Source organism: Sceloporus undulatus, chromosome 3, assembly GCF_019175285.1.
Source record: "Sceloporus undulatus isolate JIND9_A2432 ecotype Alabama chromosome 3, SceUnd_v1.1, whole genome shotgun sequence".
NCBI classification, from domain to species: Eukaryota; Metazoa; Chordata; class Lepidosauria; order Squamata; family Phrynosomatidae; genus Sceloporus; species Sceloporus undulatus.
The window spans coordinates 18,916,397-18,929,104 of record NC_056524.1 but is presented as its reverse complement, the minus strand read 5'-3'; the positions used below and the strand labels follow the sequence as shown (position 1 = coordinate 18,929,104).

Genomic DNA, 12,708 nt, shown 5'->3' with positions numbered 1-12,708 from the left:
TATTCTATACGTACTAGGGTTAGGGGTGTGTGGAAGCACCACCCCTTCCTAACCCTAGTACGTATAGAATACGTACTAAATGGCGGTGTGTAACCCACCGTAGTTCTCTTGTAGCTGCCCTTTCAAGTCTGCCCACTTCTAACTTATTTATTGTTTTACTACAGTCACCATTTTGATTAATGACTGAGCCAAATCATAGAAAATCTTTTAACTGTTTTTTTGATACCTTATTTGCCCATTTTAAAGGCTGCACTGGTAGCATTGCTACTGGTAGGATCTCCCAAGTCATTCTTTTGCTGAGGAGCAATACTAAAAGTAGGGCCTAACTACTCTAAAGACACTAGATGGTTGTTAATAATAGTAATACGGTAATAATATTTATTTTTTAGCTACCTCTTGCCTTTGATCAAGCTGGGGAACATCAACAGACCAACAAACACATCTTAACATCAGTTAAGAACACGAGTTAAAAACACACATCAATTTAAAAGCACAAACAGGAAACATACATGTTAAAACAATCCACACTTTAAAATTAATCATTTAAAATTTACAATTAAAAAAACATTTAGATAGGCTTGGCAAAGAGGCTGGTCTTTAAAGCTGTTTTAAATTCAAACAGCATATTCAGTGTCGAAAGTCTTCTGGCAGAGAAGGGCAGCTGAAGAAAAAGTTATGTAAAGCAACAGTGGTCATTATTTTTGTTTTCTTAATGTTCAGCTGTTTCTTCATTTTTGACACCTCCTTCTTCAGAGACTAATCCTGTTGTTTATATGATACCTTCAGCATCTGAGAAAGATCCCTTTCCATTCATGAACCAAACCTTGAAAATAATCGCATAACTCAAGTTTGGTTTTTTGTTCAGTATCGATTTCTGAAAGATCCGTAGCACCTTATTTCACTTTGAATGCTGCAGGCTTCAGGAAACAGAAGGTTTGCGTGATCTGAAACAAGGTTTTCGTTGTTTATTTTTATGTTTCATAACTGTATGTGATGCACATATATGCAGATATACAGCAGTTTATAGCAACTTACTGATGCTAGTAAGAAGAAAAGTGAATCAGAGGCTGTGTGTCTTTGTACAAGGCCTTATATATTGCGTGGCTTGGAGAAATGTCCTTGGTATGTCGTGTATTTGATCAGCTTAAAATCTGTTCTATTTTGCAAAAGTACTTTTTGGATATGGCTTTCTACTTCTTGATTAATAGTACAGGTACAGTGGTCCTTCCATATTTGCTGGGATTAGGGGCAAAGGACCCCTGTGAATGTTGAAAACCCGCAAATAAAAAAACACTATTGTTTTTACCCAAGAGAACATCTCTCTAGGAATTTCCAGGTCCTCCAGTGCAACTCTATGACCAACACCTGTCAGAAGTTTGTTTTTATTGTTTTTATTTATTTAATCATGCCGGAGGACCTACAAATGCCTAGAGAAGTGTTTTCTCTAGGAAGGTCTAGGTTCTCCAGCCCCACGTTATGGTCAGCCTCTGGCAGAGTTTCGCTGGAGGGCCTAGAGAATCCTAGAGAGAACATATTAATAAAAACGGCAAATAATTAAATCCACAAAAGTCAAAGCCACAAATGTGGAGGGCCAACTGTATAGCCAAAGGTAGAGTATTGTTGACACTCTCATTAATACTGTCGAACATAGAAGATTTACCACAATATGGATTGTGGTAAACCGCTTCTTAGAAAAGTTTATCTCATTTTGGAAGGTATAATATTTCATAACCGTTTTTTAAAAACTTTTCTAGAATGTCTAATTTATATATTTACGTCTTGAACTAACAGTGTGTGAACAAGGGGAACAATTTTTTTCTGGATCTTTGCATCTCTTGAAGGCAAAAAGATATAAGCAATTCATAGTTTGAATTTGCAATTTAATTTTTAAAACTTTTTTTCTAGCTCTTATGGAAGCAAAATCTGTAAGTAGAAGATATGAAACAAGGAGAAGCAGCAGAGCAGAAAAATCAGTAGCCAAATCTCGGGTTGACTGGCATCGGACTAGGAGAAGCAATACACTACTTGATAGTGAAGAAGATGATGATACAGTTACATCAGAAGAAGAAGAAGAACTTGAAACGAGTTCAGAAGATGATGTGGTTGGAAAAGAAAACAATGAATCTCTTTTTAATAAGAGTAAAGATGAAAATCTGGATCCTGCAGGTAGCCCTCCAGATGTTGACAGAGGTTGCAATGGCATAGCCACAGAAGACACTGAAGAAGAAAGCATCAACATTGGAAAGCGTAAGAGAGTTCGAACATCTGTCATGTATGACAGTGATGAAAGTGATGACAGTGATATTGTTAGGAAAGTTAATGCTAAGTGCAGCTGCATAACAGATGAGGAAGACTTGTCTGTTGGCCAGGAGCTAAACATGTCACCTGCAAAAGAAGCATCAGACCAAAAACAGAAAAGGCTAATGAAGCTGCAGGAACTGTCCCAAAGACGATCTACTCAGACTTCTAGCACTGGTGACTATTATAAGGTATAACTTTGAATTTGTTTGCAGAAAGAAATATTGCAGATATTTCAGGAAGACAAGACAGGAGGACCCAGAAGTGAATGAAAAGTTCAGCAGATTTATTTAAAAGCCAGAGAAGTAAATCTCCCTAGTATATAGGTGACATACCTTTTTCTAGGAATTCAGACAAAGAACGTACAAGCCATACATTGATTGGATACAAAGGATACAAACACACCCCTTTTCACTCATTGGATACAAAACATACATTTCTGGGCCCTCGTGGGCTCCATTATTGACATCTCTTATCAGGACTGTTTTCAATCACTGTCCCACATAGTCTCAGCCTAGCATTCCTTGTTATGGGTAGATGTAGACATTAAGGAACCACTTAAGAGCAATAAAAAGGCCCTGAATAGCAAGAGGAGACCTTTCTGACCCAACTGTTATCTAGCATACACAGTCATGTTCTCTAACTCATTCTTATCTATTTTTTTCTTTTAAGCATTCTAGCTAGTACTGTTTTGCTAGTTTGTTAATTTTTGTCTTCCTCAGCATCATTACACTTGCTGTTCACAGACAAAATTTTAATTTGTGAAGTTGGTTGGAAATGTTTTAATTAAAAAATTGGATCATGTTACATTGTCTTCTCACTGTTGTAACTTGCATATTTAACCCATTCTCTAACCTAGGAATGATCTTGAGTGGGTTCTGACAAACAACCACAGTGAAGATAGGCTAGTGATGCCCAAATATGACTTTTCAGTCTAGGATAAATTTTCTCAGTTTTACAATCTTTTTTTTTTTTAACCTTGAGACTGTGATTCTAAGTTAGCTGGAGAAAGTGGCCATGGTCTCCTATCTCCGTGTGTAATGAACTGGGTTTGATGGTCATGACTTTACATGGCAAATACTTTCCAGTACATGTAACAATACAAAATAATTTAAACAGACTATTGAAAGAAGTTTCTTTACTTTTCACTTTGACTAGGATAATGAAGATGACGTAGTAACATTAGATGATTCTTACAATTCACCCCTCTCAGAAGCTGAAATCAGTGACACATCAGATGATGACAGCATGAAAGATTTCATCGTGGAGGAGGAAGAAGAGGGGGACAATTTGGAACCGGAAAACTCTGAAAATGAAAGTCAGCCACAAGAGAGAGAGCAATTTATGCCAAGGCTGTTGTTGGAAAGGCATCTCCCAAACTGTAAGTTTAAGATTAGCTAGAAACGGAAATGAATATCATATTTCTGATTTTACAGTCTCATCACATTTTACTTGTATAAGGAAACTACATGTATTGTAATTCTTCTATAAGTCATTAGTGTGATCATTATATTCAGATGTATTTTACTAAGTATTTTTACTCTTTTTATAGTGCCTCGTGTTGATCCCTCTGTCCATTTCCAGAGAGTTGTAAAGTCTTTTCTGATCAATGCAATTGATAATACTTTTTTGATTTCATTATATGGTAAGGAAAATGCTTTTATTAAGCTTGTTATATTTTCCTATTAAAGATTTTGTTACTGAAGTAAGTACAATACTATTTTAAAATATGTATGTGAAGATAAACAAGGTTGTTATGCTAATTTCATTTTTTTAAAAAAACCCAATAGAGGGGGAAAGACAGAAGAGCTATGAAAAAGATATGCTGACTTCACTTCATTACTTGGATGACCGTTTTGTTCAACCTCGCCTTGAAAATTTACTTGCTAGAAGTCGCTGGAAAGAACGCTATAAGGTACTGAGATTTTGTGTTGGTCCTTTTATTTAGTATCTTGGAAGGGAGTGGGTGGAGTGACGGCGTAGCGTTCGCATGCTGGATGCCGTGACCCTGGCTCCATGGCATCATTTTGGCATACACCCGTTTATATGGCATGCACCATGCTGACACCACTCTCGTGCTGCATCTACACGATGCAGCACCAAAAGAGTGTCATAACAGCGCAGTGCCTATGATGCCCTTTCCGGGGCCGAAAAAGAACCCACCATTTGTGGGTTCTTTTTGCACTGGGTTGGGGGCGTGGCATGCGGTTGCCACATCCCCAACCCAGTGCTTCTGCCCCTTGCGGGCTGTCTATACAGCTCCTTGGTTGGAGTGGCTCAGGAATTTAATTATGTACAAAATTTTATTATGTCTAGGACACAATTTGTCATTATATACAACAAAAATTTAAAATTTTAAAAAATATATAAATAGTAGTAACATGAAAGAAGAAACTCCTGAGAAGAAGAAAATAAGCATTCCATTAAAATGTCTGTAAGATCAATTTATGCTTGCGCTTTCATAAGTAAACCATGTTTTCATTATTCACTGAAATCGTGATAGTGATAAAGCCAGGGTGATTTTCATCAGCGGATTTCAAGAGTTACATTACCATAATGGTATGATCTTTATCGTCACTCTCTACACGTCTGAAAGCTGGAGAATGTGCATTGGCCTCCTAAGTTGACCTGAGCAAGCAGTGCTTGTTCAATTGATGGATTGATTACTTGACATGCCTTTCTCTGTATTAACTGAGTTTAGAACTCCTTATGTGCATGATTCCTTAATGTCATGCATCTCCCATTTCCTTTACTAGTGGCTCATGCACTTCACATTTCTTTTACTAGTAGTAACAGCTCCATACTTGCCCTCTTTTTCACATATGGATCTGCCTCTAACATGAAAAAGAATGGGGATGTCAGTAGGTAAAGGAATTTCATTTATGCATACTAGTGCCATGTGTGCATGTTGCCAAGTATTATGTTCTCAACTGATGAGTGCTCAACACGTTTAGAAGAATTTCCCCAGTACATAGCTGTTCTTTGGGGACTGAGCTTGTTTACTTAGCCTGTGCAAGCGTATAATGTTGCCAGTTGTACAAGAGAGTAAGACTTGTAATTATGTATTTCTTGATCTAATCATGCATTACCTGTCAGTTCCTGAACTATCCATGGAGAACCCATGGAATATCCAATAAACACATCTTTAAATTATACCTGCCAGAGAAAAGTAACATTGTTTCTTCTTGTGGGAAAAAATATTTATAACAGCAAAAAAGTGTGGGTGACTGCTGAGATGTCAAGAGTAAGTGATAAGTCACACTTTCCCTATCTCCAATATTTATTTAAGAATCTACAATATGAGGATAAGTAACAGGGACCAAGTTCACTTGCATATGAATTAGTACTTTTAAGAACCCAGTAGCTCATTCCAACCAAATATCGTTTTCCAGGAACGAGTGGATAGTTATTCTGCTATTTGCATAAATATGGGAAACCCAGTGAAACGTTCTTGTCAAGCCTGTGAACTGCAGAGGTACTGTAAATTTACAGTAATTCTGTCAGGAAAATCATACAATAGTGAAACATTGGAAGTAGATGACTTCATGTCGCATGATAAACAGGTAAATTTTGTTTGTGTGTTTCAAAGCTACTGAAAATGGGGGGGGGGGATACAGTCAGCCCTTCTTATACACGGATTTGCCATCTGCGGATTTGAGCATCTGCGGATGGCAAATCAGGAAGTTGTCCCCAATGGCAGCGTGCGTGCATGCGCGCTGCCATTGGGGACAACTTCCTTCTCCTCCCTCCCCTCCCTCGCTTCCCTCCTCCCTTCCCTTCCTGCCTCCCTCCCTTCCCTTCCTCTTACTTACCTTTAAAGTCTCGGCGCGGCTGCTTGGCCTCCGCCACCGCCGCTGCGGGACAAGCCAGGTGGGAGCGGCGGAGGCCAAGCCTTGGCTTCCTCGCCGCCGCCGTGAAATGGCCGATGGTGGTGCTGGAGGCCTCTTGGCCCCCCCAACAGCACTGCCACCAGGCCTTTCCCGCGGTGGTGGCAAGGAGGCAGAGCTGCCGAGCCAGAGGCCTTCAAGGCCTCCAGCGCTGGCATCCGGCCTCCTCCATGCCTCCGCCACCGCAGAAGGCCCAGATACCATTGTTGGAGGCCAAGAGGGCCCCAGCACCGACACCCACTCCTTCCGCGACGGCAGCGGTGGCGAGGAGGCCAGGTGATGGTGCCGGAGGCCTTGACCTCTGGCAGTGCTGTGCTCCGTGCCTCCTCTTCAAAAAAAGGCGCGGAGGCGGCGAAGAAGAGGCGCGGAGCACAGCACCACCAGAGGCCTTCAAGGCCTCTGGCACCGTCACACACGCCGCCATTGGGACAAATGGGACTTGAGCATACATGGATTTTGGTATACGCGGGGGGGTCCAGAACGGATCCCCCGCGTATACCAAGGGTCCACTGCACATTGCACTGTTTTTTTGTTGGTGATTCTAATGTTTGGTTTTGTTTTTAGCCTTGTATTTTTAAAGACTGTTGATACATAGATTTTTTTGATGTTTTAAGTTGTGTGCATGTATCAGTGACTATGCATATTTCATAACTTACCAGGCCCAACGTTCATTAGACTTTTGTACAAACATATAACCTAAACATGGAAGCTAATTTGTTGTGCACTGGAGACTGTGACAGTTTAGGAATATGAGAATTGTATATTTCAAAACAATTTTGCCAAACTCCAATTGTGTGTTAACTTCCACAGTAAATATATACAATTTTATGCAGGTTGATATGCCCGTGGGGCTCCTAACTTTGCATTCACAAACTTTCTAAAGTGAAGTGATTCCTTAAATTTACACTGGTGAGACTGTTCTACTGTATAAACTAGGATTTGTAGTGTTTATTTTCATTAACTATGCTTTTTAAATTCATTCCATTGCGATTCAGTTAGTACTGAACAGGGTATGCTTTATGACTTCAGGGTATTACATGCATACATACAAAAATCTAATCCTTTTAATTTATTATTTAAAACTTTTTCCTAGCCCCAGCGGCACCAGTATTTCAACTGATTAAAACAATTGGCACTAGTGTTGCCTTTGTAAAAATGAGAAAAGTAGGAGTTGCTATCATTTAGATACAGTACTTATAAACAACATGTCTATGTAATATTGTATCATTTTATATGACATTTATAACTGATGAGATAATTACATTTCCCACTATTGTCCAAACACCTTGCCTTTTGATACAGGCATTGAAGATCGGAACTACATGTGCAAACCGAACCTATGTTTATCATAATTTGAAGCATTTTAAATACAAGTTATATCAGGATTGCTTTTTGGTTATGAAAAATGATGGCCTTCAGGATGAGCCAGTTGAAGATTCTGTGAACAGAATTTTCAGGGAGTTGGAGGAAGATGGCTGGATTGATAAGGTATAGTAGAACTGATTGGTGAATTCTGTTTCTTTGGGAATCGATGGAATTAATAATCATGGCACAGTGAGGATTTTGTGAATTCAAGTGAACAAAGAGAGAGTGTGTGTGCAAATTTAATAGTCCATAAAGTGTAATTCTAGGAAAAGTTAACCTGAAAAATACTTCTTTCATAGAAATGGCACCCATTTAGAGTTTTGTTTTAATGATTAAGAGAATAGTCTTTTTGTTGTTGTAGTTTTAAAAAGACCAAATTAATAGGACCAGAAAGAGCTGGGTTCTTGTTACTCTAGAATAAGTTCCATTTTAAATTAAAGAGGTTTACTGCAAAAATAGTCTGGACTTCTTTCCAGTACATTTACAGTGTCCCTTTGTGATGCTGTAGAGAAATCCAATAAAAGGTAAAGGCATAGAAACCTTGGCACTCTGCTCTCATTTCTTTCTTTTGCTAAGCTCAGTTCTGTCAAGGTATGGCATCCTGCCGCTTTCACTGCTTCAGCAAATTACAGGTATACTTCAATTAACAAAGTAGATTCCTGAGTATTACTTCTTTAATAGAAAATTTGGTACCTGAGGCAGAAATAACATGAGAAGTATAGGGATTGATTACTGTGGGTCCAAACAGACAGGCCAAAATAAAGCTTCTTTGGGTCACTTTGGCGGTATGCTGTTTAAATTATGTATGTGTCCTAAGAGGCCAGTAGCTGTACTAAAGCTGCGCTCCAGTCCTTAGGACTGGAGCATGGCTTTGGCAAGGCTTCTGGCTTCTTAAGATGCATGTGTCATTTAAACAGCTTACCTCCAAATTGACCCAAAGCAGCTTTATTTTGGCCTATCTGTTCAGGCCCTATACCACAAAAAAGAAAAGCAGTTCAACGTGTTTAAGGAAACATTTTAAGCAAAAATAATAATGGACAGATGTGAAGTGAAACAGCAGAGTCAGCTAAGTACATAAAAGCATTTGAACCTTCTAGAAAACTTATAAAATTAGTCTAGGGTTGATTTTTTATTTCTCCACTTTTCTTATGATTACCATTTTGGTAGCCGTGCTGGGAGTAGCTGGTGAAGCAGGCCAATCTGCTTTCCCCTTTGTCTTGCCGTTCATGTGTGTTAAGTAAGGGAATCTGGAGTAAGTTGTTGTTCATGTTGTCTGCTGTAGGCAAGCACCTACAGTAGAGTAGTACTGAACAGAAAATCCTGTTCTTTCTCAGCTCAAATTCTACTGCACTGTTTACTGCAGACACACTGCTGCAACCCAACACTAAAGGTCTGTGCTTCACCATCATCCTGGTGCTATTTTAAAAAATCCAGCTAGACAGAGGTTGAAGCAGGAAAGAGGGGCTGGGCAGACATAACAAGACTTAGTAAAACGAGCTTCTTTATGAGAGGCTTTGTTAATGGAAGTATACCTGTAAAGCCCAGAGTGAGTGTATAAAATTTTGCAGCCACTTGCTAATTCAGTGTTGTCTCTGTAGAAAGCCACTTTCCTCAATTTCAAAAAATAAACCTTTAGGGATCAAGACTGGTTCTTTGTAGAGCATTATACAGTGGGGTGGGTCCTTGGGATCTGCTAGGGTTTGGTTCCAGGCCCGGCTGTGGATAACAAAATCTGTGGATGTGCAAATCCCGTTAAATACAGTGGCATAGTAAAATGGTATCCCTTATATAAAATGGCAAAATCAAGGTTTGTTTTTGGGGAATTTACATATTTTAAAAAATATTTTCAAACCATGGATGCTGGAATCCATGGATAAAGAATCTGTGGATATAGAAGGCTGGCTTTAGAATGGATAGTCACAGGTTCTGAAGAAAATACATTTAAAATTAGTAACGTTGCAAGTGTAAACTTCACCATGAATGCACATTATCAATAAACACGACAAATCCAAAATTCCAAGAAAGCAGGATTTAACTGCCTTTCATTCATGGGGTAAACGGAGACATTTGACAGGTGCAATCTCTTCCAGAAGTAGTTTATATGAATATTTCTCTTTCTGTACTGTCACTAAAAGTGCAAGGTGATCACTAATAAAGCCAATAGGTATTGGCAGTATTTCCCTCCAGTAGACAGCTGCATGTTCTAATGAATTTTGTCCAGTCTTTGTTTGGATTTAATATATTGCCTTGCTGCTTCCGTTGATCATGTTGTTGTTACACGTCTCACCTGTGAAAGCTATCAACAATTGACAAAAAAGCCTCACCTGGGATTCAGTCTGCTAAAATGATGTTTTTTTCCCTTTGTTTGAAGCAATACAAAGCTCTACAAGAATATATGGACAGTGCAGATTACTTCCAAGATGAAAAAATGGACTGAAAGTGCTTGGATTTATTCTTTGAAAACGGATTTTAAAAGCATATACAGATGTGCTTCCTCTAAACTGGTGACAGAATTTGAAGATCATCTTGCATTCTAGCTACTTTTTTTCATTCCAGGGTTTAATAATATATCTTCTTGTTGTTATTATGGACACTACTGTTTGTTTCTTTTCATAGTTCATTTTAATTATCATAATAATTATTTAAATAATTTTTATAGTGGAAATAATTTCTTTTCTGCTCTTGAGTGCCATGTAGCTCAACTTAATGGTCTGGAAAAAAATCAGGGTGTTAATTCAGGAAATGAATTTTTCAGTACTGTGATACTCAGGTGGATTGTGCCAACATGTGAGATATACTTGGCTTCAGTTCTTTTTGGAAAAGGAAATATCTATCTAGTGAAAGTCCACAGACTGTGGTCCAGAACACACTATAGAAATAATCCAGTTCAAGACCGCTTTAACTGCCCTGGCTCAGTGCTAGGGAATCCTGGGAATTGTAGTTTATTGTGGCAATAGAGTTCTCTGACAGAAGCTAAATGTCTCATAAAATTACAGTTCTCGGGATTCCCTACCATTGAGCCAGGGCAGTTAAAGTAGTCTCGAACTGGATTATTTCTTCAGTGTGTTTTGGACAGTAAGTGTTGTTTATCCATCATAATACCTAAAAGCTGGATACATGGCAGTAACAAATGACCTCTCCAAAAACAGCAGGCTATCATTGTTTATGTGTCCTTGTGGCACAAAATTCATGGACTTGTACTGTATTTAGCCAGCACAGTTGACTGAAAGCTAGAACTTTGCTAGCATCCCCTAAAGCAAAGGAGAAGAGCAGCATTCATTCAGACTGAGTGTGGCACTGAATTGTCCTAAAACACAACAAATCCTATTATGTCCTTTATGTAGAATTTGGAAGAGAAGAAGCTTTACAGTTCTTTATGATTTGTATAGAGGCTGCTGTTAGGTATCTGATAACTTCCATGTTGGACTGTTTCTTAGAGACTTCTATGGATGTTCACTGCATCAGTAATGGATTCAAGATTAAGAAAGACTGTTGACTAATGGGGATTGTCATAAAACACTGCAGTATAGAGTACTCATATTTAGGGATCTAGCCAGCCCCACATGTTCTCTATCAGGCTACTCAGTTCCATTCTATTTCCTGCTTCAGGTTTCTGGGCTCGACTGTAAAAGTCAAGCAGTGTTCATTGAGAATTCTTGGTCCTCATTGTCTACCCCCACTTTAAGATTTTCCCATCAGACCTTTTTATGCTTCTGCCAACTTTGGGGCTCTTCCAAACATGCTAATAACCTCTGCCCTGTGCTTGAATTGTGCCATTTTTGCTATATAAGGAAGTTGGCAGTTGGAGAAATTATTTTCCTTTTATTAGATATGATGACTCAACTAATTTTGAGAAGCAGAATATTGTGTCTTTTAGGGAATTTCAGAGTTCACATACAGGAAGAGTGTAATGGCTTACAGATTACAGTAGTAATTCTGATCAGTTGTTCTGATCCAGGTAAGCTGTTCTTAGGCTTATGCTTGACATCCCCAAACCACCATACTTCTTGAATGTATTGCTGTTGCTCTGATAATTAGGCTGTGGCAGGAAAGTGGGGTTAGAAGGCAAGACTAAGACAACAGGGCCAGCATTACAATTGGAGAGGCAATCTGCATGTATAACTCTTAGTATGTTAAGATTTGTTGTGACAAATACAAATAAAAACTGTGTGAAATATGTGTGTCAGAAATACTTTTTAAGGCTGTAATGGGATTTACAGCTCACTCATGCCTACTGTGTTTGAAGAACATTTTGCTGTACATAAACCACACCCATATTTATACTCTGTAAACAGATAGATATAATTTATAAGGAAATCCAGTTGTCTTCAGTCATGTTAGTATGTGAGTTTTTACATACTGTGAGAGCAAGTCACACTCTGATCAGGACTCTCCCTGTGGAACTGAGGCTATGTCTGTATTATTAAGGAGAAGAGAAGGAAGGAGATCCCCAACCTTTTTTTTTTTGGGGGGGGGGGGTAATAGTTTCCTTAGTTAATGTTTCAGAAGGCCACAGGAAAGGGACATGATTTAGTTAAAATTAGGAAGTAAGAAGCCATGAAGTGAGGCTTATGGTTTTTATTCTTCCTGTCTTTCTCCCCTATAATTACAGAACACTGACGTTTATTCATTATTGTTTATGTATTGATTCTGTGGTCATCCTTAGCTGCACAATTTATTTCCCTCCCTTTTAAAATATTTTATAATTTTAACCTTGTTTTTGCCCTATGTTATAAAGAGGTAACACATACTCTTACCTTCCATCCTATCCACTCCTTCCTGCTTATTTGTCCCTTTAAGAACATCATTAAGAGTCAGCATGGTTGAATGTTGGACTTCAGCTCTGGAGACCAGGGTTTGATTCCCAGCCTGGCCATGAAACCCACTGGGTGACTTTAGGCATGTCACACTCTTTCACCCTCAGAGGAAGGTAAACTGTTCTGTTACCCATTTTTGTGTATTCTCATTTCTAAGGTCTGATGAACCGAGATGCCAAATCTGCCCACACATTTATCAAGGAAATATCACAAGACCTAATGACATCACCCACAATATTAGGGGGATTTTCATGTGCTTATCCTCTAATGTGATTTATGCCACAGTATGTCATCATCAATGCCCTTCAGCATTCTACATGGGGCAAACAGGCCAATCCCTG

General features: G+C 38.8%; 1 protein-coding gene across 1 annotated transcript; it reads left to right on the top strand.

The window, feature by feature from the left end:
- The first annotated feature begins 1,407 nt into the window (after positions 1-1,407).
- On the top strand, positions 1,408-11,725 carry CCDC82 (coiled-coil domain containing 82). The gene is made up of 7 exons (XM_042460518.1): positions 1,408-2,489; positions 3,457-3,679; positions 3,851-3,943; positions 4,089-4,213; positions 5,691-5,861; positions 7,488-7,673; positions 9,922-11,725. The coding sequence occupies exons 1-7, from the start codon at positions 1,911-1,913 to the stop codon at positions 9,985-9,987; spliced, it is 1,443 nt and encodes a 480-aa protein (XP_042316452.1). The 5' UTR covers positions 1,408-1,910; the 3' UTR covers positions 9,988-11,725.
- The last annotated feature ends 983 nt before the right edge of the window (positions 11,726-12,708 follow it).